This window comes from Phyllostomus discolor, chromosome 13 (assembly GCF_004126475.2).
Source record: "Phyllostomus discolor isolate MPI-MPIP mPhyDis1 chromosome 13, mPhyDis1.pri.v3, whole genome shotgun sequence".
Taxonomy (NCBI): Eukaryota; Metazoa; Chordata; class Mammalia; order Chiroptera; family Phyllostomidae; genus Phyllostomus; species Phyllostomus discolor.
Window position 1 is genome coordinate 942,566 of NC_040915.2, and position 22,162 is coordinate 964,727.

At 51.4% G+C, this 22,162-nt stretch overlaps 1 protein-coding gene across 4 annotated transcripts in view; it reads right to left on the minus strand.

Moving 5' to 3' along the window:
* Nucleotides 1-22,162, minus strand: part of RNF130 (ring finger protein 130) — a 99,734-nt gene that overhangs the window by 26,285 nt on the left and 51,287 nt on the right. For 2 of the 4 annotated variants that reach the window (XM_028528794.2, XM_036014212.1), the window contains exons 4-8: nucleotides 14,604-14,675; nucleotides 12,880-12,962; nucleotides 6,230-6,326; nucleotides 4,099-4,303; nucleotides 894-987 (exon numbers count right to left, since the gene is read on the minus strand). In XM_028528794.2, the coding sequence (XP_028384595.1) occupies nucleotides 894-987; nucleotides 4,099-4,303; nucleotides 6,230-6,326; nucleotides 12,880-12,962; nucleotides 14,604-14,675 (551 nt within the window). The remainder of the gene's footprint in view (nucleotides 1-893; nucleotides 988-4,098; nucleotides 4,304-6,229; nucleotides 6,327-12,879; nucleotides 12,963-14,603; nucleotides 14,676-22,162) is intronic. The other 2 variants (XM_036014213.1, XM_036014214.1) reach the window with 1 other exon arrangement.

A 22,162-nucleotide genomic window follows, 5' to 3' on the forward strand; every position in this document is an offset into this window, starting at 1 on the left:
ACAGAACTGAATACGGACGGCACGTGGACTCCACCTGCACCATTCATGTTCAAATCCGGGCGCTGTCCAGGGAAGCTTCCATCTCAGGGCAGTTTGCCTGAGTACTGGCAAAGGACTGAGTGACATCCTGCCGTGAATACCCCGTATTTAAAACAAAACAAGCAAAACCAAAAGCATCCCTGTGGGAAGCTAAAATCTTGGAAAATCAGTGGATCCAAATGGACCTGAAAAGTCATCTAGCCCGACATGCCCTCTCCGGGAAGCCTGCCACGGACATCAGCCCCGACAGATGGCATCCAGCTCGCTGTCCTGGGCGCTCCCCACTCCCCACAGCAGACCTTCTCACTGGCAGATGCTCTTCCTTTTGCAGAGGTGAGATCTGCCTTCCTGTAACCTACCCTCTGCTCCTCATTCTGCCCTATTTTCTTCACCCCCGCCCCCCAACAATCTTCCCAACTGCTTCTTTCTTGCAGGTCACTGTTCCTTGACCTCCGGCCAGGGGTCCAGCAAATGCTCAGAACATTAGACTCCAGGTCAAGTCCGACAGGCACAAAATACAGGGGCTGTTTCCGCAGTGGTCAGGGCACGAACATGCTTTCTCCCACAACTGTACTACTTCCCTCGGCATCTATCTGCGCGGCACTGGCGCTTCCCTCTCAGGTGTGGCTAACGAAAGCCCTGGATCTGTTCTTGGGTGAGCCACTGCTGCCGAGTGAGGTGGACTCTCAATCTGAGTTACTGCTTGTGAAATAAGTTACTTTGCTAGGTATTATCTCATCGGAATTAGTATGAGACTGGTGAAAGCCAATTCTCACCATCTTTACAAAAGGTACTCTACGTATTTTCTGGGGATCGTCTGGCACATGCAATCCGAAAAACAATTGGTTACTTACTCATTAGCATTCAAGCTAGCTGTGGCTCTGATGATCATGTAGCAGAGTGTGAGAGCACTGAGGAGGCCAAAACTGGCAATAATAAACCACTCTTCTGTTGACAAAGGAAAGGGAGGAAGTCACTCTGGGGAGAAGGCGTAAATCAAACCGACGTCAACATTTCCCTCAAGAGCAACGATGCAGACGTCAGCGGAGGTGGGAGCCCAGAGTGGCCCAAGGCAGTGAAGCAGCAGCAGGTTTGCCAGAGAGCTCCCAGCCGGAGAAGGTTAGTGGGAGGGGTGGTGGAAGCTGCCAGGGAGACAGGAGAGCCCGGCCCCGACCTTTCTTCCTGGTCACGTCCTGAGGTCTGCGAGGCGTGTGGCTGCCGAAAACCGTGCACTGAGAATATGTATACACAATTGCACGTGGGCACCACATATTTTCTACTTGTTAACTGAAGTGACAGTACAGTAGACTAGCCGTGCATATAACCTTTCCTTTCTCATTTTGTCACTCCTGCGCATGTCATTCATTCTTAGACAATGGCTTAGAAGTACAGAGTAGTGGCTCCCAAAGGTCCTGGGGGCACCCCAAGCAGCCCACAGGCTGGCCTTCCAAGGCACTCACGTCTACCTTCTTCTCTCTTGTGCACAGGCCACTTACAGTCTCTATTCAAACATCACGTGGCCTTGGTGTCTCCTGGAAAGGCCTTCCCTTCCCAGCGCACAGCTGGAAGTGGCGCTGGGTGTTTGGATTCTGTCGCGCCCTGGCCAGAAGGGTGGGTGACCCACAAGATACCTGCCTGGCAAAGAGCCAAGAACCTTGGGCACACAGAACTCTAAGGATTTTTACCTCGTCTTGCTCCAGATCCAGGAAGTCAGTTTATATTTTCTTTTAACTTTTCAAAGTCTGGTGTGTAAGTAACACCCTAAAAATATTTACTGAGAATCTTGAAAATAACCTAAGAACCAATTTGACCTCCTGAAAGTCTGGACCCTAGCCGTTTCCCAGAGCACACTGAGTGGGGCTGGCTTAACACAATGTCCCACAGCAGAGCCCCGCGCTCCTGCAGCCTGGCAGAGAGGACAGTGCGGCGCTGGCCATGCCACCCTTTCCGCGCAGAGGCTGCATGTGCCAGGGCGCTTCCTATCCTGGTTTCCACGGGCCCTACAACTATGCAGAACAGTATGCGCCTAGGAATTTTTCTGGAAAAAGGGGATTCTACTTTCTCTGGGTTTTAAAGGTGGTGGTCTTTAATTCCCCATCCACCTTGGTTTGTTTTATTAAAAGACGTAGCCAAGTTGTTCTTTTTAAATAACAGTGCAGCCTCTGTTCCTCAAACTACAAACTTCTCATTCGTAGAGTGATTTCATGAGGTTTTTCTTTCAAGTCAAAATACACATTTAAGAGCTCATACAAAATCCACCACTTCACCCACATACACGCTGAGTTAGAAAAAATGTGTACTGGCATTTAAAAAAAATTGAGAGATGACCGGTCATCGATATCAAAGAGCTTAATACCACAGCGTTCTTAACTGGTTTTCCTTAGAGACTTTGGTGCATGATAAGCAGACTCACTTTCAGACCCTCAATTATGTCTGTGCTTCTGAATTCTGAATGTACCATTCACGCGTGTGAGGAGTTTTGATAAAATCTAGTCATTGAAGGCAGTAAACACCATCACAACCATACTGAATGGGTGCAGGGCCCTTCGGCCCGGTCCACGTGGCGGGGCCTCGGCACCTGGTCCCTGCCACACATGTGTGCGCCTGCGCAGCACGGCCGGGTGTGCAGGGGGGGGTGGGCTGAGCGCACTGGGGCTGCCAGCACGACAGTGCTTGGGGGAGGAGACAGGCAGCTTCAGGGTAACTCAGTCACATGGCTTTACTTATCAACATGCACAAATTCTGCTAAGAGAGATTGGTTTGATAAATGAAGTGATTTTTTAATCATCAAAATAGATTTTAAAAGGACATTCGCACATAAAATATAGTGGAGTCAGTACTTAATATTGTAGTAGGTGCTCAATAAATGTTGATCAATGAAGGGCCTATAGAACTCATTAATAAACAAACCTCTTCCATCTCCTTTATTACTACTAGAACAACTACAAAAAAATCTCAACGCCAAAGCAGGAAAATATGAAATGTGGTGAAAACAAATTATTGGGCAATGGTCAGAAATGAGTCAAACCACATTGAAGACCAGTTTCACGTATTTCAGAACTGAGCGGAGTCTCCTTGAGTTTAGACCAACGGCAGACCGCAACCTGGGCTGTGACGTCCTAACAGTGTGTGGCTGGTGAGAAGCGTGCGCACACTCACGGACAGACCGTATGAGGCTCAGTGTGAGAGGGGAGGCCTGTGTGATCAGCTTCCCCGCAGCTGGACTCGCCAAGCGGAGTCCGGGGAGCTTTAGGGCTTGAGGCTGCAGACAAGCGACAGTGCGGCTGGGGAAGGCAGCGCAGAGCGCGGCGAGATGAGTGCGGAGCTGTTAGACGGGAGTGACACAGACAGAGTGGAGCTGAGGCAGACAGCGGCTGGTCACGGGAGACAGTGCACATGGCCCCACGCATGCCACCAGCCACTCGCACGCACGAAGGCCTGACCGCCCAAATCCTCTCCCCACCAGCGGCTCAGCGATGGCGGCAGTCACCACCAGCCCTCGAGCTTCGGCAGATTTCCCCTTGATGTCTCTCCCCGGTGTACAGCTGCACCACGGAGGTCAGTGCCCGAACACCCACCTTTGTGAACAGAGTGAAATGAAGTGGGTGGCCCCTGGCCCCCTCATTCTTCCTAACGTGGTCAATTCTTAGGCTGGCGGGGCTGCCTGCAGCCCAGGGGGCAGCGGGCCTGGTGCTCACGGCCACCCCCTCCCCCCCCAGGGGCTGCTGCCCTTCTTCACGGCCCAGCGGGACCCTCCCAAAGGCCTGTCTGCATCATACTCATTTTAAAATGTGTCTGCAGACAGCACCCGGGACAGACCTCTGAATACGTCACTGCTGCTCATCTCACTCACACACACACACACACACACACACACAAAAGCTCCTTACTGTGCAGCTGGCCTCGCTGTCCCCCAACCACGGCTGTTTCAACAGACGGACCCATCACTTTCTCGGGTGCAGACCCAGTCTCTGCCTCAACCCTTCCCTGGAACTGTCCCCCCGACCCCTGCCGCTGCGGTGCAGCACGCAGTCCGCTTGCCGGCACAGGCCCACTCACTTGTTACTGCAATGTTGATCTCCCCTGTTCTGGGCGTGAGTTCCCCATCCTGAGGAAGAGGCGAGGTCCCCGAAGCTCGAAGGGGCTCGAGGCCCAGGGAGGCATCGCTGGCCAGGTCGCCGAGGGCCGGCCGCCGGTGAGCTGCCTGGGCGCGGGCGAGCCGCTCCATGTCGAATGCAGCGCCCTCAGTGCACGGCACGCTGGGCTGCAAAGTTGGTCCGGGTGGAGAGCGGTTGTGAGAACGACATTTCTAAAGACTGACACTGTGTTGAAAGGACTTTGAGTTCTTTCCAATGTGATTCTCAATCATTTCTTCCTCCCTCCACCCTTCCCACTCCTACCCAAGAGTTTTTCTTTAAAAGAAACAAGCAGTTTCCTACAAAGGAAAACCAAAATTGATCATAACAGGGAAAATGGACACTCCGTCTCTCTCAAGCAATGATGGCCCGGGGGCAAGGCCCCCAGGCAGGACGGGGCACTGGTGTGCAGCTGACCAAGTCCAGTGGGGAACTTTGGCTCGACGATCCAGGCCGGCAGCGACTTGCAGCACTCCAACACCCCATTTGCTTCTCTGTGACGCCCCACTTCTCTGGCTGCCAGTTTTTAAAGATCTTCCCCTTTAAACACAAGTCAGACTCCAAGGCAAGAGCCGATAATGCTGCACTGACTTCCGAACTGTGAGAAAGCTGTTTCAAAGCCTAAGCATCTGCCCCTGAAGGAGGGGCACAGAGCTGCTTGGGCCAAGGCGGACCCCTGGCAAGTGGATGTGGAGTCTGCCGACTGCGCAACCCAGCTGTCCGTTCTCCCTGGCAACCCGCACTCTCAGCCTGCAGCAGACAGCACACTAGAAGCAGAACTGGGGCCATTGGCCGGGAGAGACTTCCACACAGAGAAGTGACAGCTGGCCAGAGCCACGCGAGCAGCTCTGAGTGATGGCATTACACTCTGGATGGACCTGCAGCCCAGTGAGAGCCCATGGCGGTGGGGTGACGGGGGCGCATAACGACACCCCAGTCAGGCTGGCTCTGTTTTGCATGTGTAAGGACCCATGGGTGGTCAGAATACATTCTGGAAAGACTTTCACTAACAGTGGAAGGAGAAACTATCAGCAGCTCAAAATATAGGATTTGAAAAACAAAACCACCAGGAAGGCTGGAGGCAACCAAAGAGGCTAAGTTAGCCTTTTCCCAGCATCTACCACAGGCCAGACATCGAGGCAGCAGCTCTGTACTAAACCCTCCAATGGGGTGCCTTTTCCCCTCAAGAAACACTTGGCAGCGTCTGGAGACATTTGTATTATGTGACTGGTAGTTAGGCTCATGGCATTTAGCCAAGGCCGGGACGTGGCCGGGCAGTGTGGCGCCGAGGTGCTGGGGTGCAGAGACCCTGCGGTGTTGCTGCGCCAGCGGCTTGGCCCCCAGAGACAGAGGGTAAATGGGACAGGGGCCATTACAGGGCCACACCCAGACTGTCCCCTGGGAGCAAAAGTGAGAGGTCCACCTTGTGGTCAAACTGAACTTTCTGCTCCATAAAGGAGATTATTCACTCACGTTTTTTGAGACCAGAAAGTTGTTGTCATTTTTGTCTAAGAAGCAAAAATCCTGGATATATACTTCTCTTAAGGAGGGAACTGTAATGGCAGGAAGTGTCCGAGGTCCTCACTTGGCCGGCGCTAACACACCAGGGCCACAGGTCCCTATGCCCAACTAACACCAGGGCCCAGGTCCTCCCGGGGCTGGCACTGCCCACCCTTACTGCTTGCCACTGCCTCAGGCCCAGGAGGGTGAGGGCAGATTCTAGAGAAAGAAACGTAAGCAGTGACATGTTTTATGTTATGCGGAAGGCAGGAGTCCAAAGACTATATTCTACTCCGTGTGTTTAAAGGTACTGGAATGCAGGAGAATCATGTCCGTGTCTCCACCACTCTCCAGCAACAGCCACCATCCAGAGGCCCTGCTGGTAGCTGGCACAGCTCCCCTCTCCCCAGGAGCTCCCTGAGGTGGCTCGGACTAGCCAGGCCACGCAGCAAAGCAAGCACAGCTTTCCCCAAGCCATGACCATCCACTTGGGCTGTCATGTCACACTCAGAAAAGATGCTACGCAAAGAGCAAGAATGAAATGGGCAACGTACCACAATTCCCAGGGCCTTTAAGATATTGAGTTTGCACATGGGGCAGGTGCAGTGCTCACTGAGCCAGGGGTCCACGCAGGATTTGTGGAACACGTGCCTGTGAAAAAGGACAGCTGTGTCAGAAATGCCACACCACACCATGGCAAGGTCGAAACGCCAAACCACCACATCAACAAAGAGCCGACAGAAAACCTGCTGAACCTGGGCCTGTGTGATCCTGAGAATGCACAGTGAGACGTGAGAAGTGGCGTTCGGCTATTGGGGCTTTTTATGCCACCAAATTCCAAAAACCATGTGAGAAAACTTAGGAAATTTGTTAAGAAGGAAGACAATGAATTACACCTTAGAAATCAGTTGTGGTTTCTATAATGGCTAAAGAAGGAAAGTGGAATTTCAAAAATATATTAAATAAGAGTAAAATGAAGACTTTTCTATATAATTATTGCTTTCATGGAACTTAAAATGTCACTTAAAACATTACTTCAAAAGACCTATAAGCAGCCCTGGCTGGCGTAGCTCAGTGGATTGAGCGCGGGCTATGAACCAAAGAGTCGCAGGTTCGATTCCCAGTCAAGGCACATGCCTGGGTTGCAGGTCATGACGCCCAGCAACCGCACATTGATGTTTCTCTCTCTCCCCCTCTCTCCCCCTCCCTTCCCTCTGTAAAAATAAATAAATAAAATCTTAAGGAAAAAAAAAAAAAGACCTATAAGCACCCTGGCTAAAGTGTTGCCCTGTAACCAAAGGGTTGCAGGTTCGATCCCTGCTCTAGGCCCGTATCTCTCACATTGAAGTTTCTCTTTCTCCCTTTCTCTCCTTCTAAAAGTAATGAAAAGATGTCCGTGGGTGAGGATAAAAAACAAAACAAAAAACCTGTAAGCAACCTATGCTAAGTGTCTGTATAAGTTACAGGGAAGTTGGGACTATCGTTAAGGATGAACTGTATTTCAGCCATTTTTGGCTGAAATGTTACAGGGAGAGAGACGTGAGGTGAGTGAGTGAATGATCAGTCACGGAGGGCCACTACGCTGGAGCAGGAGTGTGCCCTCTGGGAGGACACAGTGTGCGTGGTCAGCTCCGGGGGCTGGGGTCCTCGCTGCATGGGAAGGGACAAGCCTACACCAGGGGCCTTGGCAGCAACTAGAATCGTGTTTTGGAATTGGAAGAAATTTTGAGAAAGATACCATATTGAACCATGGTATGTCTTTAAAACTTTGATTTATATGTAGTTTACAAAGTTAAATACAGCTGTTGAAAAATGCAATTTCGATTTTAAAAAGTTAAGAGGTATAGAAACTGTTCCATTGGGATTTGAAAGAAACATTTGTGCTGACCACTTCAGCCCGAACAATACACACCCATCCCCTTATTGCCCACCTGGTGCCCCCGCATCCATGTCTTTGGGGTCAGAACAAAGATCTTGAAGACTGACGTCATCAATCCAGCCTGCAACCTGCACTGAGCCAGAGGATGCACCGAACCAGGGCCCAACCACCCCTGAAAGCTTTTATTTAAATCTGAAGGTTGTTACTGAAGAGGCAGACGTCCCGAGCGGCAGCTGAAACCTAACCAAACATGCGTCCAGGATGCACCACAGGTCCACTCTCGTCGCCTGTGTCCTCAACAATGGCTCCGTGCCGCAGGGCGCCACTGAGTGGTGCCCAGAGCTCGGCTACCCCTGTGGCTGCCGACGGTGCCCGACTGGCTGCCGTCTAACAAAGACAAGAACTAGGCTTTCAAGTCTCTTGGGGATGCAGGCCCCTTTAGGTCTGACAGACATGCCAGGCCCTCCCCCACCAAGGCACATCTGTTTGGTATCTGGCATAGGTTTTGGGAGGCCCACAGAGACTGGGGGTATGCTCAGGGTTGGTGGGGCTGGGAGTCCAAGAAGGCTCTCGAGGCCAGTTTTATGCTGACAGGTGACAGAAGACACGGGGACACGTGACCTAGAAGGGCCACTGGGTCCAGGGGTGGCTGGGCAGTTAGCTTGAGGCAAGTGTGTGGGTGGAGACCCCAGAGAATGATGCCAAGTAGTGGTCTGGGGCCAGCCCCGCCCCCTCTACAGGCCCCTGAACTTCCCCGCTGTGTCCCACCTCTCTGGCCTGTTTTTGGTTATTCAGGAAGAACAAAACAGCACACCCCCATGTTTAGTTTCTAAAGCTGCTGGAGTTGAGCGCTCCTTGCTCATCTCTTCCTTTAAACCTCAGTTATAGGTTTTTCCTGTATTGGGACGGTTCCTGGTAGGTTTGTGGAACAGGAAGTGCTCAGCCCCTGCTGTGGGCGCCCAGTGAAGGGCACAGAGACGGACTGGTTCTCAGGGAGAAAGCCAGATAGCCTCCCTTTCTTAGACGACTGGCAATTTGAAAGAAGTATTTTCTTAAAAAGCCCACATCATTTCCTTTTGACTGTCCACCCACGGCTTTCCTAGCCTCAATCCCTAGCCCAGCCAGCCAGCCAGCCACCCCCCCTCCCCACCACCCTCGCCCTGACGATGTCAGCAGTCTGATCCCTCCACGCATCCCTCTCTGGGTTGCTAGCTGATGGGAATGTTGGGGACTAGCTGCCCTGCTCTTGTTTCTTTTCTCCGTCAGCCACTCCCTCTGCCCTCTCACTTCCGCTTCCGGCTCCTCACTGAGCTCTGCGAGGTCTCTGCTTTCCCCCAGGCGAAGCCATGAACCATCTGCCCTGGACTGGCACCCTTTCCGATTCCCAGCTGCTACCGCTGAGAGCTGGGGCGAGGGGTGGCAGCGGTGGCCAGTGAAACCTGCACACACAGGACCCCCGAACAGTGCTGAGGATGCGCGTGGAGGGCGCCGTGAAACCCGCACACATGGGACCCTCAGAACAGCACCGAGGACGTGTGTGGACTGCGCTGTTATGCACAGGTCCAGGCGCGGAGTAGCCGCAGTGCCTCACATGTTCCATAAACCGTGCAGGTGGGTGTGCCAGGCACCAGAGTGACCTATCGTGGCTTCAGGAGCCCCCCACTGAGGGCAGCACCCAGGCCAGTTAGACCTTGCAGAAGCCCCTGCCCACTGTTACAAAAGACTCGATACAAATAATAAAGCAATACAAGTGCACACAAAAGCAGGTGAGGGCCCTACGCATTTAGGCTGAATGGTGGGCTGGAATGAAAAGCAGGGCTGAGTCCAGGACAGTGAAATGGGAAAACGACAAGCAGGTCCGAGCTTCAACAGTCCTTTATTCCTGCGAGACACACTTTGGGATATAGAGTGTGCAACGCATGGCACATGGAAAGAGCGAAACCAGTTGTGCCGGGATGCAGCGCCCCATCCCCCCCACACACCGCACTGCCGCGCGTGGAGCAGCACTGGTGCCGGGGTGGAGTCTACATAGAAGGGGAGTTGTTGTCACAGCTCTGCAGCCTCTTGGTGCTGTGCAAGAACCTGGCAAATATAAAAGGATCCAAGATTATTCAAGGTCAGAGACAAGTGCTCTTTCCCCCGGCTGGGAGTGGTGGCAGTAGACACCTGCAGAGGCAGGCCCGCCCTCGGAGGTGGGGTCACCACAGTGACAGGTCAGCCACAGCCAGGTGACTGACCCATTTTAGCTCCTAATGTGGCATCTTAGATGTGTGTGTGTCCATGGTGCAGCACTCTGCTTATGAAGAGTATCTTCATCCACTAAAAAACGTGGCTGACTGACCTTTTAATAAACGAGGTCTAAATAAGGTCACAGCTTTTCCATTTCGAAGACATGGTGGCTAACACCCAAAGGAGAATTGACTGTAACTGAGAGCCACAGGCGGGGCCCCAATGCACCACCAGCTACCATCTGTCCACAGCACACCAACCGGATGGGCAACGGAAAGCAAAGGTCATGCATCAAAGGCCAACAAGGTCAGTTCAGGCTCCAGGCAGGCTTGTTAAAACCAGGACAGACAGACAGACTGACACAAAAGCCCCTGGGCCTTTCTTCTGCCCACACTTAGGAAAAGAGGGACAGTGAATGCAGCTCCCTTCCCAAGGCTAGCTGTGCAGGCAGAAGCTGCAGGGTGGTGCCTGGAGCTGGGTCTCAGAGCCAGGACACTGGTGAGGGAAGGCCTGGGCCCTGCGGAGTAACAGAAGGAGCAGAACTGGAGGGAGCATTCGACCGAGTAGGAGCAGGCCCAGGGACAGAGGGCCGCCTGTGGAGACCTGGTATAGGTAGGACAGGCAGGCGGCGGGGGGCTCAGGAAGCAGTTTCAGCTGACTGACAGCCACTGTTTTCTCTCTGAGGTGGAGAGGGGAAGCGTAGGAGGATGGGAAGAAAGGGATGAGTGAAGAAGGAGTTTAAGGAAAACAAGTACACCCCGACACACTGCTGTGAGGACCAGGAGAGCCAGTGGGGGTGAGAGGGGGACTCTGCGGCGCCTGGGACTGGAGCAGCCAGAGCTGCAGGGCAGCTCGAGCAGAGGGCAGCAGCAGCAGAGTCACACGTCTCCTCGGTGTCAGAGACCTGCAGACCCAAGAGCAAGGGCAGAGTGCCTAGGCTGAGGGGACGAGGAAGTCGCAGCACAAGGCAAGAGTGAAAGTAAAGGGACTTGAGAGGAACCTCCTGGCAGCAAGGCTGGGAGAAGACCTGGAGCAGAGACGTGCGTGAGTGGGGGCCATGCTCTCGGTGGCTGGTGGCTCTCCACTGCAGGCACCTGGAGTCGGTCCAGCTGTAGGCGGGGCCAGAGCCAGGGACCCTGCTAAGTACCCTGAGGTGCACAAAACGGCCCAACCCCCAGCCCATAAAGAATGATCTGGTCCCAAATGTTGACAGTGCCAAGGCTGAGACCTTGTTCTGGTCAAAAGTTACCAGCTTGGGTCCCATGGAATGCTGCTTGATGCACAGAGTTCATTTTCACTCCACCCAGGGCCGCGCTGCTGTCATTTCAATGAGGTGACACGTTTTGCTGAGGAGGGGTCGCGATATATTTTAGAGAGAGCTACAACTTATGGAGGCTTAGGACGTAAATGTAGCAAACATCCACCTGCTTCAAACCGAAAGCAGAACGTGGACACAGGCAGTGTAGGGGTGAGAGGAGCCAGAACTATAGGTGTACAGATATGCTGTAGGTTTGCAAAAATTGTAATTCTCATACTCAGAAGTGAACTACAGCCATAGGTTGAGGTGCCACCTTGGGTGGCAGGGGGCCACAGGAAAGACAGACCACTGGGACTCTGGACCCCCAGGAAGGGCATGGCCCTACCTTGTCAGGACCTCCCAGGATGTAACTGCACGTACCCACCGTGCTTCTGAACGTCCCACAGCAAGTGTGGCACACAGGCGGGGTTGAAAGCATGGGGCTGCATTAAGGAAAAAAGACAACTACCAATGGGACTCTGGAAGAGCCAACGCTCAGTGGGTGGAGAGAATGGGGAGCAAGCCCCCGACATATCCCAGTCCCAGCAGAGGCCCCTGAGGAAGACACTCAGGTCAGCGAGCGTCTGACCAGGAGCGGTTCCCACGGCCTTTCCTAGGCCCCCAGCGGCTCTGGTACCCTGGACTGAAACAGGAAGACAGTATCTGGAAAGACCTGGCTTTTCCCTGGTCATTCGGGAGTCAAAAAAATCTGTGCAGGTAAAAACAGATTTTTAAAAAGCAGGTGAGAGTCGGCCACACTTTCTGACGTGTGCGCCAACCTCTTCCGGATCCACAGGTGCATCTCCTTTTGCCTTCTGCTTCGGCCTGTGAGGGGCCACACGGCAGAAAACCAGTTAACTGCCTCATTAAACGTTCCATCATGGCTCCCATTTAGTCTCACAGGTCTACCTTTACATGTAAACTAGTTATCCTTAGGTTCCATTTTTTTTAAAGCAGGTTTTCCTAGGCTAAAAACAGATCACTCTAATAAAATCATACCAGTAGGGCAGAGGTGTCAAACTCATTTTCACCGGGGGGCCACATCAGCTTCCTGGTTGCCTTCAAAGGGCCAAATGTAACCTTAGGACTGTGTAAAGGCAACTACTCCTTAACAGTTAAGTGAGAGCTTGGCGCTGCCACCGGGGAGAAATGAGGTGCCGGGCCGGATAAAACCAGGTGGAGGGCCGCATTCCCCCTGTGGGCCTTGTGTTCCCGCCTGTGCAGGAGGCTCATGGAGACAGTGCTGCTACTTGTTTCACTCGAGTGCATCCTGCATGATGAGAGGGCTGCAGCTGTGGGGACGGACGTGTTGTGAGCTCAGGGACAGGGGAGAGGAAACACCTTCGATTTCAGGTTTCTCGACAGGTGCTTTCCACGCAGCATCCAGCCACACTCCTGTTCCACGTAACCCATGTTCAGAAAAGGACCACCCCAGTGCCCAAGTTTGGGCGCCCTGCCCACGTGTGCACTGCTGAGGCTCGAAAGGCCTGGGGACGAGTTCTGATTTGAGGAAGGGAGGAACGGGGGCTAGTTTCCAAACCCGCCGAAGTCGCAGAGTTAAAGTTTCGACCTTACTGCTCTCTAGACTAGGGAAGTGGCTGGAGGTTGTGCCCCGAGTTTCTTATAACTCCAGGACCAGAGGAAAGCTGTGCAGCCAGTTCCGGCCAGGGCCTGGCCCACCACTCTCTGCAGTCCCTCAGGGGCAGCGTGCAGGCAGGCAGGCCCAGGCCCCGCCCCGAGAGGGAGGCACACAGACCACTCTGGCCATGCTCTCTTTTAAGCAAAGAAAGTCGACGTACTTGCAGGGGAGGATCCGGACCACGTCGTTCTGCTTGTAGCTCTCTATGCAGACGGCGCAGTGGTCGAAGTCCGGGTCTGTTTCCTGAAAGGCAAAGCACAGAAACTGGAGTCACGCACTACGGCCCAAAGTGCATCAGTGCAGGAGAAATGACCCCAGTAAAAACCTTCCTACGGCCAAATGAATTCTTACGAAGTGAAAGGTTATGAAAAAATTTAATGCATCTACCTGCTTAACTGTATCTACCCAAATTATATCTAAACCAATCAATTTTGTCTTGGAAGTATTTTGTAACAATTAATACTAATTCTGTTTGTTAAACATCTTAGAGGGCAGAATTCTAGTTTTTTTCAGGATTCAAACCACCTGTGACCCTGGACAGGGCTAACATCTGGTCCCCACTCCTGCTGTGTCTCTTTCTGGCCTGTAGGTGTCACTGTGCACCCCCTTACCTGGCACTCTCCAGGAGCCCCCAGAAGAGGGCTCCCTGGAGACCCACCCCAAGGACGGTCACAGATCTGGGGTACAGAACCTGGGGCTCAAGTAGATGCTGGACCTTATCAGGAGTCAGGAAGGTCCAACCAGGTGTTCAGTCACCCAGAGTAACCATGCCCTTCTGTCTGTGGTGTGGGGAGGGGTGTCCCTGCGTTCCTGTCAAATGGAGCATCTCCAGGAACCCGAGCCAGGACAGGTGACACCGTCTGTTGTGCCACCTCCTGGCAGGGCCAGGGGAGCCACATGGAGAGGAGGTGTGGGGTTCAATAAGGAAGCACTGTGTTGTGCTGGCCTGGGGACAAAGCAGGGTGAAGGCAACTGGGCTGCCAGAGGCCCCTGCGGCGGGGCCGCCCACCCCACCTCGCTCCCCTTCCCCCCGCCTATCTCCTGCCAGTGCGTGCCCTGCTTTCTTCCCTGAGCGGTGTCAGTGGGAATGGGTGTGGCGGGGTCAAGGCTGTGAGAATAAAATTAGCTGAGTTAATCACATGGTAAAGCTGAGGTGAGAGGTCATCTGAACTGACCCGAGCTCTCTGGGGAAGCAGCAGAGCTGGGTGAGGGCGGAGGACAGTTTTGGTGTCATGCTTCCAGAGTGGGGATTTTTTCACTCGAGGTAACCCTGATGGTTTCACTTTAAGCTGCTGTCCTGTTCTCCCAGGGCAGAAGCAGGGCTCCGGCATAACCTGGGGTCCGACTGGGGAGCTGCGTGAGCAGCCTTAGCCACAGCCACTTTCACCGCCTCTCCGGCCTGGCCCTGACATGCCGTGCCCTCCTTGCCAGCTGTCAGGCCCACAGAGAAAGCCCCTGCTAACCAGTGCTCCATTTAAGGGGTGAAGGAAAGAGACACAAAGGAGACGTGGCCAAGTCTCAGAAAGCAGACAGGATGACGCACACTCCTGGCCACTTCGTGTTCTTCCCCAAAGCACACTCGGTTTCGGCAGAAGGAAATTCTGGGACTGCCACGGCTGGCATGACTGCGTGTCACCCGGGAAGCTAATCAAGGCCAGGGCATGGGAAGTCCAGCACCGGCCGAGGCCTCCAAATGGCAGGCACACCAGGCACACGATTTCAAAGAGAAGCCAGTTTAAAGCAAAGCATTAGAATATACCTGGAGAAAATTATACCCTAAGAAATGAGACGCAAACGGCCAGGGAATAAATATTCTCTCCCACCAGCTCAAACTCGTAAATGCCGTCTTCCTTGAGCAGTGTCGCAGGCGCCTCATCACTGTACCTTGTCGCCCTTCTTCACCGTTCTGGTCGTCAGCTTGCTGATGGCTTTCTTGGCTGCATCTCCCAGACGACGCTATAAACAGCATAAAGAAAAACAGACATTAAGTGCAAGATCTCTGAACAGTTTTTTATTTCAAAGTGATTAGTGGATAGAGGCCCTCATACCCTACAGCACGCCCCAGGTCGCAGCATGTGAGAGCAACTGCAGTCCTCCCACAGAGCCGGTGCTGGGGGCGGGTCACGAAAAAGGGGACACAGTCTAAAGACCAGGCAGCACAGTCACTACTGCGTTTTATATCAATAAGCATGGGAAATACTGCAGTGTTGTCAGAACCTACTTCAAGTACATGTCAGAGCCCCCCTCATTGTGCTAACGGTTTTCCCACTCTGCTCCACAGACACCACTGTCTCAGCTCCTTCTCAGTGAAAGGCCATCTCTGACGCTCCCTGAAACAGCTCATCGCATAGCCCTCGGCACAGACGTGGTTCCGAGTGCTGCTTTGGCCTCTGCCACTGCCACGCCCTGTGGTCTCAGGAAGGGACGCACACCTTCCAGGGTGGAGGCACCAAGGGGCGGAGTCCGAGAATCTCTAGGGCTGCATTTGTCAGACACTGCCAGACGTTGCTAGTACTGCCAGACACCAAGAACCCAAGATGAAAGGACAGCAGCCCTGAGCTAGCCCAGTGGGCGTGGCAGCACAAGGGAGCAAGGTCAGGGGGCTCTGTAGGGTGATGCTCTTGCCAAGGCTTGGACAACAGAGCAGGAAAGCATCAGGTACGAAAAAGCGTGGGGGTCGAGAGGGGTCTCCAGACGAAGACAGTGCAGTGAAAGCACACAGGTGCGAAGTGCAGGTATATGAAGGCAATTCCAGTTCAGTATGAACTGGATGAGTAGGGTGAGCATCATTTTATTGTTCCGATTGAAACGCTCTGAGAGCCAGAGGGCCCTATTAATAGTTACATGGGGACAACAGGTGCAGACAAGCACACGGGACAGGTGGCCACTGGACAGAGAACCAGGCTCTAAACTGTGGGGGCTAAAAGGGGAAACGCCTTGGATTCTATCCTGAGGATAAAAAAGGTAATAAAAACATAACAATTTTAGAGGAAATTAAAAATACACAAAGATAATTTATCGAACCTCTTTGCATCCATCACCCAGTTTCAATTATCCATATTTTACGTGTATTTTTCATCTATTCTCTCTCTGTATCGTTCCAGGAGATTTCAAAGCACATCGCAAACCTGTAAAACTAACTGCACCCACAGTCTTCACTATGTCTACAGATGTGGGCTTTCACTCGGTGCCACTGTCTTATCGCACAAAACAGTGAGATATCTGACCCAACAATTAATCAATCTGATCCAATATTCAGACTCTCGAGCCTCTTTTGATCTCTAAGTGCCCACTCGATCATTTGCACGCACGCGCACACACACGAGAGCACACACATGGAAGGCCTCCAGACAATTTACGCGCATCCCTTTGTAAACACCAGCCTTGCAGAGGCAGAACAGGCATGCAGTGAACTGCGCACGTGCTGTGCATCACCTTGCTTTAGCGGGACCCAGGGAAACCGTCTGCATGATCAGGTGGCATGCCCACCAGCCCCCTAGCGCCTTTGAGCCTCTTCCCACTCCCTTCCCCCAACTCCCACTCCACGCCCTACAACTGACTTTCTAGCGTTACCAGTTTAACATAAATGGGATATTTACATTTATTTACGTAAATGAAATGTACTACTTTGCTGAGCGTTTCTTTCACTCAGCGTAACTATCTGGAGTTGAAGCCATGTTGTTGAACACACCCACAGTTCCCTTCTCTCATGCTGTTCAGTGCCCCACTGCAAACACATCCCGCAGTTTATTTCTCCACTGCTGAGGGGGCTCAGCACTGTTATCCAGATTCTGGTTCCAATGGGTGCAGCTAAACACAGCGTCCGTTTCTTGCATGAGTCTTCATGAGGACACACGCTTCCTTTTCTCAGGGTGAACACCTGCAAGGCAGGGAGGGCCGGTGAATATGGCCGACCGAGTCTGGTTTCTGAGACCCTGCTAAATGTTTCCCAAGTGAGGGAACATTCTGCATTCCCACCAGCAGCGCAGGGCCACATGGGTCCCCGAGTTCTCTCTGCATTCAGCATCAGTGCTGCAGGTCTCCCTGCGGCTTTAATCTGCCTCGGGTGCCGGCCGCCACCTGAATGCTTCCTCTGGGGAAGTCTGTCCAGAACTTTTTAAGTACCGTTTGCATTTTTTAAGTGAATAACTTTTATTCAGGGACACTGGCCCTTTTTAATGTGTGGCAATATCTTTTTTCAGGTTGGTCATTCAATTATCTTTTGATTTTCCTTTAAAAACAGTCACTTTTCTCATTTTACTGAATTCTGAGCCACGATTCAAAGCTTTCCAAATTTCCCATCGTAAAGGCAACTGTAGCCCTTGTTTTGTTCTAATATTTTCAGCCTTACTGTCTCTAGTTGGACCTCTGATTCATTTGAAATTTCTCCTGGTGTGCAACGTGAGGGATGAAACACTGTTCTTCTAAGTCCCACGACCACTCATCACAGGGTCTGTCCTCCCCGCTCAGGTGAGATGATGCTCTTGATCACATGCGGCGCTGCTTCCACATGCAGTTGTGCTTGTTTGGGGTTTTGCACTTTGTTCTGTTGCTCTGTTTATTCATGGGCTAACTTTTAACGCTCTTTCAAATAAGGGCTTTCTATGCACCGTAAAACGTGGTGTGGCCAGCCACCCATCACTGCTCCTTTTTCAGGTTTTCCCTAGCTGTTCTTAATTACTTATTCTTCCACATGAATTGTATAATTACCTTACCCCCCCCCCCCCCCCAAAATAGGTGAAGGTAGCTTTATTGGGATCAAATTATAAATAAACTTAAGGAAAACTGACATCTTTATTTTACTGAATATTTACATTCAGTTGGAACGAGGTGTTTCTTTCCCATTTAAGTGCGTTCCGAGTCTTTCCAGAGCGCCCTGCAGTTCTCCCCACACAGAGTTTGCAGTTTTTGTTAAGCTGACACTGAGATGGATCCACCCACCACCCAGTTGTGTGAATGGCGCCTTCTACTCCCATGAAATCTCCTGATCATTTCTGCATGTTAACTTTACATCCTGTTCTTTTACTAAATCTTTGTCCTGTGTGTAGTAGTTATTTAGTGGATTCTTTTGAGATTTGCAGATAGACACTCAGGTCAATGGAAAACAGAGACACTTTTCCAAGTCCTGTGCATCTTCCTGCTTCCTCCACCTGCTCGGGCCACCAACTCCAGCAGGGCAGCGGGCAGCAGAGTGGCACATGGGCAGCTCTCTCTGCTTTGTCATACGTAGCTGGAACATCTACATATTTGTCTGTTAAGTAAGATGCTGGCTTTCGGGCTGAGCGTGGGTGTACACGGGTGTGCTCACATGGTGCCGAGGGCCTCCAGGGCTGAGCTACCCCACCACCTTCTGCACCTGATGCTCCTCAGTGGTGGAGGCCTAGGCCTCTTCCTCATTCGTTCACAAATTAAGAGTCTGTGGTGCCATTTCTGTTTCACCTGCTGTCCTCGGATCTGTCTGCTCGGGCTCTCCCTCAGAGCGCCTGCTCTTTTCTGGGTTCTGGCTCTGAGCACCAGCAGGACGACCCCTTTCCTTCCCTGGCTTCCTTCCTTAGAGGCACAGTGCTGGTCATCCGGCTGCTGGCAGTCCAGCCTGACTGCTCCCTCCCGGGCGTTCCTGGGTATGCCGTGCTGCTTGGTATCTCCGAAGGTCGTCTGTGGGTTTTCTTCTTGCTGTGCTGCAAGCTCATTTAAAAAAAAAAAGACATTTGGGAAAATTAAGAAGCAAATACCTACTGCTACCCTCTTGTCCAGATCAGAATTCTACCCAAGAGTTTTAAACACAAGAGATCCAAAATGAGATCTGAATTTAGGAGATAGAAGGGCCTGAGTTAGGCAAGCACAGTGGGGAGAGGAGTGGACAGAATCACAGGAGATTCAGGAGGCAAAACTGGCAGAACCTAGTTAGTGATGACTGACTGAGTGACGTGGGGGCATGAGGACAGAGGGGACTCACGGAGGAGAGCTGTCCTGGCTCTCCACCTAGGTGGTATCACGTAGGCCAGGAAATATGAGGAAGAGGAGTGCAGGTGCTGGGGGAGGAGGTGGTCGGCCTTTAGCAAGCCAACATCGATGTATGAAGAGCCTGTGCATTAGAGATCACCCACAAATACCAGGACATATCACCCCCTCCACTTCCAAACTTTCTAAATCTGTGGCAAAATGAAAAGTGCATTTTTCTCTGTGTTTGCTATTAATGTCAATTATCTTCATTCTAATATTTGTCTTTGGACTTGAGTTCTGTGTTACCACCTTCTGGATCACCCCTTGGGTTTTCAATCCCTCCACATTTCCCACCACTCTGACAGGTACATCTCTGCTATGATTCTGGTCTCTCACTTGAATCTGTCTAAAAGCCACTGTCCCCCTAACCCCCCACACCGCTTGGCTGTGACACTGTTAGTGTCCTGCTGACTCTCAAACATCTAAGATAAAGCACAATTTGTGAACATTTTTTAGTAAGGTTCCTGACCTTCACCTGCCCATCACGCCACCAATCACTGTTTTTCAAGGTGTGGTCCATGGGCAAATGTCTTACATCTGTCCAGGTGCTTGGTAATATGAAATGAAGACGACATGTACAGTAACTAGGATGTATTCAGTGCATACTATGTGCTACTTCCTGCTCTAGGCCCTCCACATGTACTGACTCATGTGATCCTCACCATCATTTTAAGAGAAAGGAGCTACACTATGCCCGTTTCACAGAAGAGGAGATTGAGACACAGATTAAGTCACCTGCCCAGACTGAGAGGTGGTAAGTAGGTCCTAGCCAGACTTCCAGAGTCAGACTGCAGGGGGAGGTATCTTGGGGATCTGTAGTTTCAAAAAGTGTGCCCCTCAGAAAAAGGAAGAGTAGGAAGGGGAGGAGCAAGAGAAGAGGCAGGAAGAGGAAAAGGAGGTGATGGTGGAGGAGGGGGAGGAGGAAGGGAGCCCCTATCTGATTCTTTTGCCTAAGTCTGAGACTCCCTGAGTATGAACAACCAACCCTCACATCCACAGCATTTCCACTCATTCTTTTTCAGCACTTCTGACTGTGTCCCATTCATTTGGTAGGAAAACTACTCAGGTTTCCACTTCACCAAACACAGGGTGTTAGAATGGGACAAAACCACAGAGATGCATCAGTTTACAAAGGAGGAAATTCACACGTGTAGGGAGTGGAAGTGACCTGTCTCAAGTTAGTAAAAGGGCTTATACTCAGGGCCCTGGCTGGATAGCTTAGCTGGTTAGAGCATCACCCTGATATGCTAAGGTTGTGGGTTCAATCCCCAGTCAGGGTACATGCAAGAATCAGCCTGTAAATGCATACGTAAGTGGGATGAATTGATGTTTCTCCCTCTCTAAAGAAAAAAAAAAAAGTCAACAAAGTTTTTTTTTTTTTAACACTGGGACCAGAACCTGAGGTCTCCTGACTTTCTGGTCCAGTTCCTTTTCCATCGTAAATGCTTAAAGACTTCCCATATTACAAAACACAAAGGGATGCTAATCATCAGGGGCAGGCTGTCTTACTTCACTTGGGTAAAGACACCAGTAATACCAATGGGAACACTATTCAACATTGGGACATGGAATGTCAAAACTGTCACATCGGTAGAAAATGATTTAAAACAGTTCACACTGTGTAATCTAAGAAGAGTAATGTGTTCAGAGCCAGAGGGTTCATAATACATTGAAAGAAGGTCACTTCCATGAAACTCTCGGGTCCCTCTTTTAAGTCATCAGAACCCTCCCACAGAAACAGAGTGAGGTCTGTGTCCGCATACAGTTTTTCCTTTTAAACGGCGGTAGACACGGGCGCCGTGAGGGTAGTTCTTCCCTGATGCTGACTGCCTTCCAGTCCACCCCCACTTCCACTCACTGTTGTCACCACCGCCATGCCTCTCAGTCCCGACAAGCACCCAGGCTTTTCCAGGGTAAATGTCTGACTGTGCCCCTGACACCCCCACCCCAGCTTTTCACACAACGCTGCTTTTACTCCGTGGCTTTTCAGGACTTCCTTCTTTAAGAGCTCCTCCCTCTAAGCCTCTCCCATCAAAAAAATTCTTGTGTCACTCCACTGATACTTTGGTGGTGCCTCACTCTTCTAGAACGAAGGCTGAGTTCTTCAGCGTGCGATCCCAGCCCTTCGTCTTCCAGGGTCGCCACAGCAGTCCTGGGTCCATTCACGGTGTCACGGCCTGCCAGCTCCCGTCGTTCCTCTCGCCTCTCCACAGCTCCAAGCTGAATGACCCCTGTGCCCGACTCTCCTCCCAGTCTCTCTCTGATGAAGTCTTATTTACCCTTTAAACTTCTGCACCCCCTCCGTGAAGTTCCCTGACTTGCCCTGAGTGATGTCGCTCTGCCCGCCCCCAGTAACGCTTATACCAGGCAGCATTCTGACAACACCTGCCTGCCTACCCAACAGAACACGAGCCCATCCTGTAACTCACTGAAACCCTGACTGAGTGAGTGGCAAGCTCGGCACTCGGCGGAGCCCCCGAGTGTGGGAATGAATGTCTTAGAAACACTCTGCTCTCAAGAGCATATTTAGTGCTGGAAAAGAAAATCTTTTACTCTTCATCTGTAACATTTAGAAGGCATGTATTCTCTGAAGACAGAAAGCAGTATTTATTTATGTCAATTGATCGTAGCAGCAGGACAGGAAACGAAAAGATCGTATTTGCAGTATGTTAAAAAAGTGGTAAAATAATCCATTCCTGGCTTAAACACCTATTTTCCTTTTTCAGTTCTTCTGGAGTCATTAATCCCTAATAAACATAAAATTCAATCTACCCTCCAACAGTGAACGCCAGAAGCAGCCCATTCCCTTTGACCAGACCATCTTTTCCAAGGGAACCACTTGACAGTATGCAGAGCACCGCCCCCCATCTGGCAGGGAACCTTCGAGGCATGTCTTTCGAAGACTAACGGTATAACCGCAGAATGCTGGCCGTCCTCTTCCCCTGCTCACAGGCAACAGTGTTCTCCAATTCACTACCTTGTTTCCTATAAGCCTATTTTGTTTCAGTAACCTTGAGATATTTACTGATTCTAAAACTACTGTATACACATTTTGGCAGGGAGCATTACAAAGTTTTCACTGTGCGTTTTCACAGGGAATTTTCATTGGAGGACAGTCTAAACTCGGAAGTCCAGTACGGTGTGGAATTTTTTTTTAATCTACCCTATTCTTAAAATGTTACTGTTCTTTTTGCGAATCAGACTTTACTACCCTGGAGTTAAAGGTATAATATTAGCCATGTAACTCTGAAACAGTTTACATTTCTCAGGAGAACCTCAGGCACCTTTCAATACAAACACACCAAACCACCGTCCCGCTGGGTGCCATAACCATCACTGGACTTGCTGGTAGGTGACATTTAAGTTCACCATGAGCCATCATCTGGGCTATGTGTGCCTAAAACTGTATTTAGGTGGGTTCTGGAAGTTTTTGGGAAGAG